The sequence below is a fragment of the Rana temporaria genome, chromosome 8 (assembly GCF_905171775.1).
Source record: "Rana temporaria chromosome 8, aRanTem1.1, whole genome shotgun sequence".
In the NCBI taxonomy this organism is placed as follows: Eukaryota; Metazoa; Chordata; class Amphibia; order Anura; family Ranidae; genus Rana; species Rana temporaria.
The window spans coordinates 51,310,087-51,326,725 of record NC_053496.1 but is presented as its reverse complement, the minus strand read 5'-3'; the positions used below and the strand labels follow the sequence as shown (position 1 = coordinate 51,326,725).

Here is a 16,639-nt window from a genome sequence, read left to right as displayed (position 1 = left end):
GGAAAGATTTACTTTAAAACAGAAAGATATAGTGCTGCATCATGGACAGGTTAGTCTGCCTAAACTATTTCAACAGCCGACTCAGAAGTACAGTGGTGGTACACACATATGGTAGATGTAGGTAAACCAATGGCCTTGTACAAAGGAAATGTAGGTCTTAATTATCAATTAACCTCCTTCTGTTAAAGGATTTGGCTTTCTAATATGTGATTACGTCTTCCATTCACAAATACCTAAGTCAGCTGTGGGACCCCACCTACTGTAACTCCTGAATTAAATAATGGCTGAAAACAAGATGCATGGTTTACATGACAACCTTACACAGGAGCACAATTTGATCTAAAAACAGATTGATCTGTCTAAAATCATTCTTCTGGGATTTAGAAGCTAAAAGCACACCAGGGGTTTAGTGTTCTGACATCTGTTCAATTAGCCATCTTCAGAATCCTGCACTAAGAAGACACTAAGCCAGTGCCTTCTGTCAGACTTCAAGAGGCTTGGCCAGGTTTTTTTAAGCTCTCAAAAATACACAAGTGTATAGAAGATGGACAGAATGACCAATATGCTATGAAGTTTGTGGTCGGTAGTTAAACATTATAATTGTAAATAAAAGCCATGCTTTGTTGAGAATCAATCGAGAAGAAGATGGGGGATTTAAAGAAAGAAGATGTTGAAAAATACTTGGAAAACAATCCTCAGTTTGCCAAGGAATATTTTGATAGGAAGTTGAGAGGTGAGGCTGTGTCATCTTTGTTTAACCACAAACAGCAGGACCTCAAAGATGGAGTTTCATTCCAAGAGCTGGCAAAACTGGAAGAAGCCGACATTTTGATGGAGGTGTTGAGGGAGACAGAAGATGCCAGTAATGTGGAGAAAGCCATTCATAGAGTCCTCCAAAGGCTGGCACTTCTTATTCAGGCTAGCTACTGTAGTTTCTTCATATACAGATCTCGGAACGGGATTCCAGAGTTGGCTACTAGGCTCTTCAATGTCACCAAGGACTCAAAATATGAAGATAATTTTGTGACTCCGGAGGGTGAAATTGTTTTTCCTTTAGACATTGGTATTGTGGGATGGACGGCTCACACAAAGAAGACCTTTAATGTACCTGATGTGAAAAAGGTAGGTGGTTAGTCTAAGACAATCACAGAAATTGATTAGAAAGTGGCTTTTTAGACGTTTTACATCTATTTTATAGAATAAAAGAATGTGTTTGTTTACGAAACTTGTTCACAGTGAATATCCTGTAAAAGGGGTAAAAGAACCATGTTTTTAGGTCTGGACTAATATTGTATGTCTAAGGCAGGTCTTCCATGGCCTGATATTTGCTGAACAGGTTGATCAAAAAATGTTACTTTAACATGTAAGGGCAGGAAGTGTTTGGACATAATTGTTCAATGTTCTAGAAATGAGGCAATTGCTACTATCTGTGGAGATATTAGGAATACACATATCTCTGTACTGTTTATGTTAGTGACCGAGCCACTGGGGCTAACTATCTTAGCCTGCATTCACACCTGAGCAGTGCGTATTTCTGGTGATTTTGGAGCACTTTTTTAGGTGTATTTCAGGAACTTCTGCATTTGAATCAAGCTTCAGGAGCTTGTTTCCTGGGCTGAGCAAGAGGAGGAAAGAACTTCAAAAACACATGAAAACGTATGTAATACACATTTACAGGTGCCCCTATTGAAGTCCATGGAACCAAAAATGCCTGAAAACACTGAGAAAAAGCTTATGTACTTTTTTTGAGCTTGGCACGTACAGTGTAGGGCAATCAAGCTTAAAAGTGGGAGCAGGGACTATTATAAAGAATGGGATTCTGAGTAATCAGATGTAGTAAGGTGTATTGAAACAAATAGAAAAAAGTTAATGAGGGTTTAAAATTTAGACAGCCAAAATGCAGGTCTTTATAACAACATAGCAATTTCTGTGAACACCAGTGCAATATGTAAATCACAGTGTCACACCATCTATCAGTATAACATATAAAATGTCTTGAACAGTAGCTACAATTGCCCCGAAAAAGCTATGGGCTTTGTGGTAGTTGCTAATTCAGCTACTCAGTTGCTATGCTATTGGCTTTTATCATCTTATTCATGTATCAGATCACAGGCATCAGAGTTAAAATAATTTCCCCGGCATACTCTTTTTTTTTTTTTTTTATCTATTAGGCTTGGCTAACACAACCTTAAAGTTACTTACATAAAGTATTTTGCAACTTGTATTCCCTGGGGTTTTACACTTTAATAACTGCAGGTTCGTGTTATAATTTGATTTAAGGGTGCAATGGTGAATTGATAAATATATTATTTATTTTAGAGCTTATTCAATAACGTTTTGTAAAGAGTATTTAGAAAGGGCATCAGCCCAGAGGAACTACTCAAAAATCATCTTCTAATTGATAATGACAATTGTAATTTGGATGTTGGCTATTGGTTATTACACTTAAAACAGTGAGATGCACCACAATCTTAGGTAGGTCTGATTATGCATGTATTCCCAATATATAATGTGTTGACAGGAGATAAGTTTGCGAAATAGTTCTCTGGCATCTATTTTTGGTAAAACCCAGAATTCTTTTTATAACAGCATTACAAGAAGTACAAAGACAAACACTTCTTTAGGGCCCGAGGATATTGCTACTGCTTGTTCACTACTATGCCATCATGTCAAATCCTGTACAGAATAGAACATTTGTATTTCCTTCATAACAGTTTTTCTATCCTCTAGTCTGCTCTTGGAGCTTGTAAATAATGCACATTTACCCAATATTGTTGAAGAGGCTTCAAGAGCTAAATGAAGCAATTGAAGGATCGTGTATGAGATTTTTTAAAGGGCTCTGGTTTGAGCATTGCACCAGAGCCCTACAATTTATAGTCATACCTTCGGGACCAGGGGAGGGCTGGCAGCCTTAGGCCTGGGGGGCAAGTCCAGTCAAATGGCCCATAGAGCGTGGAAAAGTGATGGATCGAGGAAAACAGTCTAAGATTTTTCATGATCACAAGAGTCCGCGCAGAGGCCTCCCCTTACATCAGAGTCTGCACAGAGGCCTCCCCTTACATCAGAGTGCGCACAGAGGCCTCCCCTTACGTCAGAGTCCACACAGACCCCATATACATCAGATCTAAAGTAAGGGGTGTTCTGGGAAACTTAATTTAAGGGTGCATGCTGTGGACTATTGTGTAAAGAGGGTCTCTGCTCACTAAAGCCTGCCCCCTTCCCTTTAACAAAGGACACAGAGCACCCCTTTTTATACACTGGGAGGCAGGAGAGACTAGAAAGGGTGAGCTTTCCAGAATGGAGGCTGAGGTTCAGGCAGGCTGTCTGATGCTTTTTTGGGTTCAAACTTCCTGTCCAGTGCCCACACATGCCCAGGGAGTGTGGGCAGGGCAGACTCAGAAGGAGAAGGAGCAGATGAGCTCTATCTTTCCTTGTGTCTGTGCAGAGAGAGAAGGGGATGTCAGCACTGGTGTGCGCTGAGGCTGAGCTATGTGTGAGACGAGACATAGCTCAGCTCTGCAGCCATCTACCTCGGAGCTGACACAGGCACGGCTTCACAGTGGAAGGTGAGCAACTGCCGTGACCTGTGTTAACAGAGCTCCAGCAGGCATATTCCTGCTCTGCAAAAACAGCATTTGGTAGTGGTGGCCGGTGGCTGTGCATAGTGTCACCAGCCCGAGGGGAGATTTCCACCCTGCCCCCCCTGCCAGCCCTCCCCTGTTCGGGACTCTCTTGTTGACAGTCTGTCACAAAATGTTCACATCGATTAGATGTGATCTACATTTCAGAGTACTAAGGGTGTTATGAGGACAGAGATATCTCTGTACTGCATTTACTGCCAAGAAAACATGTGCTCATCACCCATAATGTCAATGAGAAAGGGGGGCAGATCAAACATAACTAAGATGAAAAAAATAAAAATAGGTTGAGTATTTTGCTTGTCAAGTCAACATAACACACATGATAAAAACAAGTATATGTAGCAAGCAAACAATCAAAAGTACTTCTTAGCTCTTCCTTTAAAAGCCATTCCTTTCAATTCAGCTAGTGTAAAATGTATGTTTATATCAGGTTGACACACACTATCTGCAACCTGAAATAAGACATTTAGTAGAAAAGCTGTCTCTAGAAATTAATGAGCAGGAAGAGGAAGTTCTTAGATGAGTTTAAAAGAAAGGAATGCGCTGATGGTGGGCAGTTTCCAGTTTGGTGAGGGTCATCAAGTGATCACAAAAATTGTGTGTTTTGACCAATGTATATACATATACGGTATATCTATATAGATATACCGTGTATATATATATATATATATATATACATATATATATATATATATATATATATATTTATGGTCATTACCCTCTGACCGAGAGAGATGTGGATCACATAAACACGTGACAAGACTTACAACATAAATAGACCTGAAGTGTGCCTTGGTGGTCTGGTCAGTATGCCAAGAAAAGGGGGCATACCCAAGGTAAGTAATGGGTAGTTAATTGAAGAAGAATATGCTGAGAAGTGCCCTGAAAATAGGAAGGGCGGGAGGGTGTCGAATGCGATTGAATGCTCAGACTCACGGACATGAGGTGAGCTGGGAAGAGTCGGCCCAGTGACGTGTAGTACCGCACACTGAACCGACAAAGAGCATGTGTGAGTGGGCTGCTTAAATACCCTCCGGGCTCCTCCCATAAACTCAGGCCACCATACTGGCCTTCTTATATATATATATATATATATATATATATATATATATATATATAGTACTGTGCAAAAGTTTTAGTAACAGAATAGAAGTATTAATAGTTTATTTTTTATGAATTAACAAAATGGAAAGTAAATGAACAGAAGAGAAATCCAAATCAAATAAATATTTGGTGTGACGACCCCTTGGCTTCAAACCAGCATCCATTCTTCTAGGTACCCACAGTGCTTGGCAGATAGGTTGTGCCAAACATCTTGGGGAACTAACCACAGATCTTTTGTGGATGTTGGCTGCCTCAAAATCCTTCTGTCTATTTGTGTAATCCCAGACAGACTCAATGATGTTGAGATCAGAGCTCTGTGGGGGGAAAAAAACATCACTTCCAGGGCTCCTTGTTCTTCTTAACACTGAAAATAGTTCTTAATGACTTTGGCTGTATGTTTGGGGTTGTTGTTCTGCTGCAAAATAAATTTGGGGCCAATCACATGCCTCCCTGATGGTATGGCATGATGGATAAGTATCTGCCTGAATTTCTCAGCATTGAGGACACCATTGGTCCTGACCAAATCTCCAACTCCATTTGCAGAAATGCAGCCCCATGAGTGCAAGGAACCTCCACCATGCTTCATCCTTGCCTGTTGACACTCATAATTGTACCCCTCTCCAGCCCTTTAGTGAACAACCTGCCTCCTGCTGCAGCCAATATTTCATATTTTGACTCATCAGTCTAGAGCACCTGCTGTCATTTTTCTGCATCCCAGTTCCTATGTTTTCATGCAGAGTTGAGTCACTTAGCCTTGTTTCCAGGTCAAATGTATAGCTTTTTGGCCACAATTTTTCCATGAAGACCATTTCTTGACAGACTTCTCTAAACAGTAGATGGGTGTACCTAGGTCCCACTGGTTTCTGCAAGTTGTGTGCTGATGGCACTGCTGGACAATATGTGGTTTTCATCTGATGCATCTGCAAGTTTGCTTGGCCGACCACTGCGTCTATGGTCCTCAACATTTGTCCATTTTCTTGTGCTTGAACAGCACATCTTGAAACCCCAGTCTGCTTTGAAATCTTTGCCTGAGAGAACTTGCTGATGCAGTATAACTAGCTTGTGTCTTTTTGCTGTGCTCTTTCTTGCCATGGTGTATGACCTGTGACATGAAACTTTTTTAACAACCTCACCTTAGTAGCAGAGTTTGGCTGTTCCGTGCTCAGTTTTAAGCCTCCTACACAGCTGTTTCTGTTTCAGTTAAGGACTGTGTTTCACCCTGCATATGAAATTGATGATCATTAGCCCCTGCTTGTTATAATTGGTTAATCATACACCTGACTCTAATCCTACAAAATCCCTGACAGTGTGCAAGTGTAAGAATCAAGACAGAATAATGCCATCACCTATCCTGCATGCTTGACCCAAATCAGTAACTGTCTGTTTTGCAATGATCAAATAATCAAGGGCTCCCTTTTAATGGTTCCTCTCACAGACACCAACGATGGGGCACTATTCCTCCCACTGACACCAACGATAGGGCAGGCACTATTCCTCCCCCTAATACCGAATATGCATTGTTTACTCCTACTGATGCCAGGACAATTTCTACTCCCACTGGCCACAGTCCGGCCCCCCTTAAGCCTGAAATACAGTAAACTGGCCCTTTGGTTAGAAAGTTTGGAGACTTCTGTTGTAATGTATAAAAAGGAGGGCTGAGAGCTCCTCTTTCACATACATGACCTAGTATTTTATATAGAGAGGCATAATTTGGGCTTAAGGATTTTATAGCGGAGAGGAGCTATGTCTTACAAATACGGCCTGGTATTCAGCAACTCTTGTACTTCAGCTGTGATAGTTACAATATTTTCAACATCTCTTGCAACAGCTAGGCCATAAAGGAGGTAACACTTAAAGAGGTGCTCCCCCCAAAAAATGTAAAGTCAGTAGCTACAAATACTGTAGCTTCTGACTTTTAATGCTGTATAGGACACTTACCTGTCCAGGGATTCAGCGATGTCCTCACCCAAACTGATTTTTCAATCGGCTGCAGGTGCAGGCACCAACGTCTCTAGTAAGGGAAAAAGGAAGTGAAGCCTTGCTACTGCGCATGCGCGAGTCACGCTAAGCCTTGTGAATACTCCCGTAGTCTTCTGGGACCTGTGATGTGTCCCAGAAAACTGTGGGGGAAGGAGGGGGGCTCAGATCACCAGAAGTGGGAGCGGTCAAAACCAGGTACTCCCCCCCCCCCCAAAAAAAATCAAAATGTGGCAGTGGAGGGAGGGGTGCAAATAAGCAGAGCTTCCCCTTTAGGGTGGAGATCCGCTTTAAAGATTAAGAATGTTTTAACCAAAGGAAATGCTTGTGTTCTCAAGTAGAGATTTTTAGATATGATGGAAAAATACATTTCTTTGGTCACTCTATTCTCAAAAAGAAAAATGAACAACTTTTTAAAGCTATGTTGTTGCTATAGTAAGGTTTTCTAACAAAACCTACTGTCAGGTCACCTGTGGCCAGGTGACACGTGCACCCTGTTGGGGTCAGGGATGCACCACAGGGTAGTGACCCCTATAGCCGACTTCTGCAAACAGAGAGGAAGCGTGAGCCCAAGATTCCCCAGGGCGTGGAGTCTAAGACCCAGCTTGGTGTTCACCAGAGCCTCTAGTGGTGAGGATGGCCTTCGCTGCAGCTGAACCCAGGTCGCGACCCCTGGGGTCACGCTCCGTAGGGAGAGAGGGGAAGCAGCCACTGAGAACACAAGGGACGGTGATGGGTACGCCGAGGCCAGGGCAACAAGCAGACAAGGGTAACCAAGGGACAGGCCAAAAGGTCAGGGTAACAGGCAAACAAGAGTAGTCAGGGACGAGCCAAAATCGGTACACAGAAAGGTTAACGTATCACACGGCAGACAGGAACAGCTAACAAACAAAGTTGAACAGCAAAGCAGACCTGCAGTGCAACAGTTAATATAGGCTTCCTGGGATGGCCTGGGGTGGAGCCATACAGGAAGGAGAGGTGATAAAAGACAGCCAGAAAGAGAGTGAGGTCTCTAATGAACACATGGAGACAGGTAAGCTGCCACACTTTATTGCATATCCATGACACCTACCCTGTAAATGAAGACGGTACTTACTTACCTAATCCGTTTTGTGAGGAATGGTCCCCCAAGTTTTGCTTGGAAACCAACATGCTGACCTTTTGGATTTCCCACAGTTCTCTGTAGTTCCGCCTACTGTCCTTCATTGCATTGTAGGAGACAGTAATGTCATAGAGGCCAGCAGGAGTGAGAGCTGTGGGGGACCTCGGAGATTCAAAAGTGTCAATTTCCCAGCAGATTTCATGGATCATTCCTCAAAAACAGAGCAACGTTTAGTTTTGTGGGTGATAGTAGAAGTATTGTAATGCTGCGTACACACTGTCGGAATTTCCGACAACAAATGTTCGATGTGAGCTTGTTGTAGGAAAATCCAACCATGTGTATGCTCCATCGGACATTTGCTGTCGGAATTTCCGACAACAAAAATTTAAGAGCTAGTTCTCAAAATTTCCAACAACAAAAGTTGTCGGAAATTCCGACCGTGTGTACACAATTCAACGCACAAAAATTATACGCATGCTCGGAATCAATTCGACGCATGCTCTGAATCATTGAACTTCATTTTTCTCGGCTCCTCGTAGTGTTGTACATCACCGCGTTCTTGACGTTTGCAATTTCCGACAACATTTGTGTGACCGTGTGTATGCAAGACAAGTTTGAGCGAACATCCGTCGGAAAAAAATCCACGGTTTTGATGTCGGAATGTCCGATCGTGTGTACGCGGCATAAGTGTATATTTTCTTCTTTTACAGGGTATGCTTTGCTTGGAACGTTTACTATAGTGACTTTAAAGTCAAAACCTTTGCTTTTATTTTTGGACAGGGTGAAGACGAGTTAGAACTCCTGTCAGGTTTTATTGATCTTTTTGAGATTCAGTCTCTCAGTTTGTCTTGTTGACCATTATCATTGGAAGAGAAAGTAATGGAAAATCCAAAATTGTATAGTTCTCACTAGAACAGTAGGTGACTGGTAATCTTCCAGCAGAGACACCCTTCCTGGTTACAACTAAGAGGATAGTTCCCATACTTTAAAGACATAGGCCCAGATTCTCAAAGGAGATACAATGGCGTATCTCCAGATACGCCGTCGTATCCCTGAGTCTGAGCGGTCGTATATATGCGCCTGATTCTTAGAATCAGTTACGCATAGATTTGTATTAGATTCGACCGGCGTAAGTCTCTTACGCCGTCGGATCTTAACTGCATATTTACGTTGGCCGCTAGGGGCGTGTACGCTGATTTACGCCTAGAAATATGTAAATCAGCTAGATACGCAAATTCACGAACGTATGCCCGGCCGACGCAGTACAGATACGCTGTTTACGTTAGGCTTTTCCCGGCGTAAAGTTACCCCTGCTATATGAGGCGTACATGCGGTGTACCAATGTTAAGTATGGACGTCGTTCCTGCGTCGAATTTTGAAAATTTTACGTTGTTTGCGTAAGTCGTTTCCGAATAGGGCTGGGCGTCATTTACGTTCACTTGAAAGCATTGGCTTCTTGCGGGTTAATTTGGAGCATGCGCACTGGGATACTTTCACGGACGGCGCATGCGCCTCTTGTAAAAAGCGTCATTTACGTTGGGTCACATAAAATTTACATAACACACGCCCACATCTACCACATTTGAATTAGGCGGGCTTACGCTGGCCTATTTAAGCTACGCAGCCGCAACTTTCGTTTGAGAATACGGAACTTGCCTGTAAAAGTTGCGGAGGCGTAACGTAAATAGGATACGTTACGCCCGCACAAAGATACACCATTCTACGTGAATCCGGGTCATAGCCTATCATTTCCAACTGTATCTCCAGGCCAGAAAAAAAATTGAAACTTTCTATCAGAACACATACAGCAAAAAAATTAAGCTGGCTATACACATTAAAATCGTAATAAACAACCCATTCAATGTGTATCCAATCAGGCAGGTGTTTTTAACTTAAAGAAGTTGTAAATGAGATCAATCATACTTTCCTATCCAGGGCTTTTTTTCAGGGGGAACTTGGGGGAACTCAGTTCCACCACCTCTGGCTCAGACCCTTTGGTGCATGCTCACCACAATCACTTGTAAACACAGAAGTCTGGTTTCTGTGGCCCAGATTCAGTAAGCAATTGCGCCTGTGTAACCATAGGCTGCATTCGTGCGATGCCCGCTAGGGGGCGCTCCCATTGTGCTCAGTGTATAGTATGCAAATTGCATACTAACACCGATTCACAATGTTGCGCGAGCCCTGCGTACGCAAGTTACGTCGTTTCCGTACGGCGTGTTTAGCGTAAGACTGCCCCTTCTAATAGTAGGGGCAGCCAATGCTAAAGGATACCCGTCGTTCCCGCGTCACGATATTTGAATCTTGCGTCGTTTGGGTAAGTGATTCGTGAATGGCGCTGGACGCCATTCACGTTCACTTTGAAGCAAATGACGTCCTTGCGACGTCATTTGCCGCAATGCACGTCGGGAAAGTTTCCCGACGGCGCATGCGCTTTACGATCGGCGCGGGAACGCGCCTAACTTAAATGATTCCCGCCCCCTGCGGGATCATTTAAATTGCGCACGCTTACGCCGGGCAATTTTGCCGGCGCGCCCTCGCAAATTACGTAGCTGCTCCGTGAATCGAGTGCAGCGGCGCAAATTTGCGGGGGCGCAGGGCAAAATCGTTGCCCTGTGCCTCCGTAATTTATGCGCAAATCTTACTGAATCTGGGCATGTGTTTATAAGTGACAGCTCTGCACTCTGTATGTAATGCAATCCTGGTATTTAATGCCCCTTTAAGACCCTCCCTCAAAGCTCTGCGGATGACTGATACATAATTTGCCTGTTCATGTTTCAATTTGATTGGCACAATTTCCTTAAGGTTTATTAACAACCATTATTTGATGTGAGGGCCTATGCAATTGGATCTAGGTCACATAGTCTGTGAATATAGTTGTGTTGTTAGAGCTTAGTAGTTGCTTTCTTACTTGTTCCCCTGTGTTTAGCACCTTCCAAGGCTGTCCTTAGAATGTTACTGACCCAGATAAACAGCTAGTGAGAACTAACTGTAATTTTCTAGGACAAGAATACCCTGAAAGAGGATAAAGCTGTTGAACCATCACAACTAGCCACATCTGCTGTGACATGGAATTACCATCAAAGTAGCCAGTTGAAGGCCCAGCAATGGGAGCAGTGACATGATGTACAATACACTATGATGTGTTTGCTTTTTAGGTGGCCCATCTCTGCACTTGTGTTAGGAAAGTTTTTCATACTTTGGATAAGAGTCTTGGCACATGACAGCATGGATGAATTGTCATGACTTGGGGGCTTGCAGGTTTCAAACATGTGTTCACCTAGAATACTAGGAAAATACTGAACAATGCGACAGGCTTAAACAAGTTTTTTCTATTAGGCTTACAATTGCATATAAAAAAGTAGTTCAGTAAAAGATAGCAGGAAACAAATGTTCATGTACACCACTGTTGCCAGCATGCTAGTAATATACAAGTACCGTATTTATTGGGGTATAGCGCGCTCCCGCGTATAGCGCGCACCCCTAAAGTTGCCCGAAATTCCTGTGGAAAAAAGATTTTTTGTACTTACAGTTTTGGTGTCTTGCGCGGCGTCCATCGGCGGCCTCGTCGGGTCCGTCTGCGGCTTCGGGTGTCCTCTTCGTCGGGTCCAGCGTCCTCCTGCAGCGTCCTCCCCGCTCGTTTCCCGCGCAGAGTTTGAATACTGCGCCGACATATACAGAGCGCAGTACACTCGTGTATGGTCGGGCAGGCTCGGTTACTCTCGCGCTGACGTGCTGTACATCCAGGACGTCAGCGCGAGAGGAGCCGAGACTGCCCGACTATACACGAGTGTACTGCGCTCGGTATATGTCGGTGCAGTATTCAAACTCGGCGCGGGAAAGCGGGTATCGGCGTATATCGCGCACCCACGATTTTGCCCAGGGCAAAAAAGTGCGCGGTATACGCCAATAAATACGGTAAATGTATGGATTTACAGCACATTTGCCACAACCATCCCACTTAAATATTTCAGAGGCCTGCAGGGGAGAGAAACCTTGCTGGCCTGATCTCACGCATCCGCATTGAGGTGTCCTTGGGTAGTGTTCTGCTGGTGTCAGCGGATACATGTTCGCAGCCAAAGGACCCCGGCTATGGAATACTCTACCTGCGAACATCCGCTTGGAAGAAACCCATCTGGCCTTCAGGAAGAAGCTTAAGACCCATCTCTTCTGAAGACACAGGCAGACACTGGCTGCAAGCGCATTGAGGTGATTTCGTTTGCATTTGTAGCGCTTTACAGTTATTTATTCATTCATGTCCACTGACATCCACCACTCCATACAGAGTAATGGATGGTCCAATTGGGTCTGCCTAAAAAACTGACAGGTAGACCCGATCGGTCCATCAGTGTGAAAGGGGCCTTGTCATCTAAAGAGGCCACATGTCTGGGGAAATTGGTCACAGAAATCTGTATAGGGTTAGGCAGGCTGTACAATAGTAGAATTTTGATCAACATTTTAAGAATGTTCATTTGATTTTTAAATAGTGTGGTCAAATTGACAATAATTTTCAACCACAGTGGCAAGAAATTTCGGAGGAGCAGGATGGAAAATTTGGGTTGAACAAACAAATTTCTAACTTGCATGTAGGTTTTTGTTCAGTAAAGGCCATTCATTCCAAAATGTAATGTTAAAAGAAAAGGAAATTCCGAGGAGCAGGATGGAAAATTTTGGTTGAACAAACACATTTCTAACAATGTATGCAGATTTTTGTTCAGTAAAGTCCATTGATTCCGAATATGAATGTTAAAATCAAAGGAAATTTTGACGTACTTTTGAAAGAAATTTGTCAAGCTGTTGAATGTACTATGAATTTGAATACAAATTTTAAATTTATACTATTGTAAATCATTAGTGTTATTAAAGAGAACCTTTCTATATGAAAATAAGTTTGGGAAATAAGCATATTCTGAATATGATTTTGGACTAGTAGATACGATGTATTCCTATAATTTCACCATTGGTAAGTTCTTTGTTTCAAAATGGATTCATATGTGTTTTTAGCATAGCAGTTCCCTCCTGCCAAAGGGATGATTAGGTTTATTATGGGGGTGAGACATATAGGGCCAGATTCAGAAAGGAGATACGACGGCGTACCCCCGGATACGCCATCGTATCTCTGAGTGTGCGGCGTCTTATCTATGCGACTGATTCATAGAATCAGTTACGCATAGATTTCCTTAAGATCCGACCGGCGTAAGTGTCTTACACCGTCGTATCTTAGGCTGCATATTTACGATGGGCGCTAGGTGGCGCTTCCGTATAGTTACGCGATGAATATGCTAATTAGGTAGATACGCTGACTCAGAAACGTACGTCCGGCCGGCGCATTTTTTTACGTCGTTTACGTTAGGCTTTTTCCTGCGTAAAGTTACCCCTGCTATATGAGGCGTAGCCAATGTTAAGTATGGACGTCGTTCCCGCGTCGAATTTTGAAAATTTTACGTTGTTTACGTAAGTCGTTCGTAAGTCGGGGGTTAATACCGCACCGCTAGTGGCCGAATCCCGTTGCAATCCCGACGGTATAGCAGCGCTATACCGCCACCGCGCCTAAGGGAAGACTCGAGGTCTTTTTTAAAGCCCTTCTTAGGCAAAAAAAAAACCACAACTATATATATATATATATATATATATATGTATATATACCTTGAAAAAGTATTCATACCCCTTGATATTTTCCACATTTTGTCATTATTATTATACAGGATTTATATAGCGCCAACAGTTTGCACAGTGCTTAACAAAATGAAGGCAGACATTACAGTTACATTACAATTTGGCACAAGAGGAATTAAAGGGCTCTGCTTGCTAGAGTTTACAATCTAGGAGGCAGGACCAATTGATACAAAACATAATTGTGAAGTGGAAGAAAAATTATAAATGTTTTTTAATTTTTTACAAATAAATATGTGAAAAGTGTTGTATTCAGCCCCCCGGAGTCAATACTTTGTAGAACCACCTTTCTCTGCAATCACAGCTGCAAGTCTTTTTGGGGATACACGCATACACTATATTGCCAAAAGTATTGGGACGCCTGCCTGTACATTTACTGTGACAGGGTGACCCGGGTGCGCATAATCACATACATGTATGTGATTTTGTGCACGCGGTTTAGGGGGTGCCCTGCTCCCGCTGTGATTGGACACAGCGGGAGCCAATCAGCGGGTCTTGATCGCCTCCTAGTGTTAACACCCTTCCTGCCAGTGACATTTACACAGCAATCAGCAGTCTTTGATTGCTCAGTTCTTGGTTTTAGAGGCAGCGGAGGACAGCTGCAATTTGGATCAGTGATGTAGCCATTTAGGTGAATACGATTTTTTATTTTCTTTAAAAGCCATACTTCTCTTTTAAAGAAAATCTGCTTCTTTGCTTTGCGTGGGCAAACAGGTGAAGATACTTTTGCTCCTTAGTATAATTCACTGTGGTCTCTCCAGTACATAGAAAGTCTCACTAGACTGAGAAGAATGGGCCAAATCCTCAAAAATCCTGCCTAACTTATTTTTTCCCATTTAGGTTACACTGACTTAAAATTTCTACCTAAGTGCCCGATCCACAAAGCACTTACCTAGAAATTTCAGGCCGTGTAACTTAAATGTCTCCGGCGCAAGGCGGTCCTCTTCTGCAGGGGGCGATGACAATTTAAATGAGGCGCACTCCCGCGCCGGCCGTACTGCGCATGCTCGTGACGTCATTTTCCCGACGGGCAGCGCACGAAATTACGTTACGTCGGGCTTTGTGGATTGCGACGGGACAATAAAGTTGCGTCGGGTAAAAAAAAAGTTACGTGCCGGGAAAAAAAATTCAAAATTTAAAAAAAAACGCGGCGATCGAAAAAAAGATCTGTTTTTACAAGGTGTTACTAGTTTACACTTTGTAAAAGCAGAACTAATTTTACGTATGCCAGCGTAAACTTACGCAGAAAACACAAAGCTGAAAAGCTTTGTGGATCTCCGTAAGTCCTCATTTGCATACGCAAAGCGGCATTTCGACTCGAAATGCCCCCAGCGGCGGATGCGGTACTGCATCCTAAGATCCGACAGTGTAAGTCTCTTACAGATGTCGGATCTTCTGCCTATCTTTGGAAAACTGCTTCTGAGGATCAGTTCCAAAGATAGGCACAGGGATACGCAGGCTGAACAGCAGTTCCGCCTGCGTATCCCTTTTGAGGATTTGGCCCAATATACTTACTGTGACAATAATCAGGAACTAGGTAAAGGATGTTTTAAGACCTTCCAAAGATTGGAGAATTCTTGTCTGGTGAATGTCTTTTAACCAAGCTGGAGTGGTGGTCTGTGACCAATATAATATTAGCATTAATAAAGTACCCAAATTGTTCTCCAATTTAATGTTGGCTGTCTGATAAGTTTTCTGAATGTTCTGAGGCTTAGTTCCCATTCACATCGGCCAATTTGACATGTCAAATCGCATGTCAAAACGTTGCCTATTGCCAGAAATGGCACCATCTGAATCCATGTGACGCCGACTTTGCGGCGCAACACCGATTCACAAAAGTAGTTCCTGTACTACTTTTGACAACTTTATGGGCAATTTCAATAGACATCTGTGCAGGAATCCGCACAGATGTCTCTGAAATGGCTCTAAAAGTTGGACTGCAATGCGGGTTTGAAATCGTGCAAGTTCAGCGGAACTCGCATGATTTCAAACCCACCCTCAGTGTGAACATGGGCTTATGGTGAGTGAAGCCACTAATCCTGTAGGCTGAAGGCATGCAGCAGGGGTGGTTTTGGCCACTTTTTATTAACGTCATTTGAGAATTCCTGCGGGAATTTGCTTAATTTCCATGGGCTGACCTGATAATATACTGTAACATGGGTAGCTCAGTTCTTGTACTCTAGGAAACACTAGATTAGAAAGTTTTGTAATCTAAGATACGATGGCTTGCGCCGTCCTATCTTAGATTGCAATATTTCGGATGGCCGCTAGGTGGCGCTTCCATTGCAGTCGGCGTAGAATATGTAAATGAGTTGATATGCCGATTCACGAACGTACGCCCGGCCGCCGCAGTAGATTTACGTCGTTTCCCTAAGGCATTATCAGGCCTAAAGTTATTCCATCTATTAGGTGGAATAGCAATGTTAAAGTATGGCCGCCGTTCCCGCCGCGAGATTCGAGACGCGAGATTCGAGATTTTTTACGTCGTTTTTACGTCGTTTGCGTAAGTCGTCCGCGAATAGCGTCGTCCACGTCGAAATCAATAGGCTCGTGCGGCGTACTTAGCCTCAATGCACACTGGGAAATGTAGGCGCCCGGCGCATGCGCAGTAACAACAAAATGTCAAAAACGCAAGGTCAAGCCTTATTAACATTAAACACGCCCCCCTTCCACACATTTGAATTCGGCGCCCTTACGCCCGCCCGCTTTAGGCTACGCCGCTGTATATTAGCAGGCAAGTACATTGAGAATCATGTACTTGCCTAGCTAACTTACGGCGGCGTAGCCTAAACACGCTAAGCTACGCCGCCGTAAGTTTATTCCTTTCCTTGTATCCGAGCAGCAGCCTGGCCGGTCAGTAAAGGGGGTGGGGACGAGCGAGTACCCCCCCTCCTTAACCGTGCCAGGCCACATGCCCTCAACATGGGGGATAGGTGCTTTGGGGCAGGGGGGCGCTCTGTGGCCCCCCACCCCAAAGGACCTTTCCCCATGTTGATGAGGACAGGGCCTCTTCCCGACAACCCTGGCTGTTGGTTGTCGGGGTCTGCGGGAGGGGAGCTTATCGGAATCCGGGATCCCCCTTTAAAAAGGGGGCCCCCAGATGCCGGCCCCCCACCCTAGGTGAATGAGTATGGGGTACATC

General features: G+C 43.7%; 1 protein-coding gene across 1 annotated transcript in view; it reads left to right on the top strand.

The window, feature by feature from the left end:
* Nucleotides 1-458: 458 nt before the first annotated feature.
* The window catches only part of PDE6C (phosphodiesterase 6C), a 97,749-nt gene continuing 81,568 nt past the window's right edge, over nucleotides 459-16,639 (top strand). Inside the window, exon 1 of the mRNA XM_040361769.1 lies at nucleotides 459-1,122. Within this exon, the coding sequence (XP_040217703.1) occupies nucleotides 646-1,122 (477 nt within the window). The 5' untranslated portion in view covers nucleotides 459-645. The remainder of the gene's footprint in view (nucleotides 1,123-16,639) is intronic.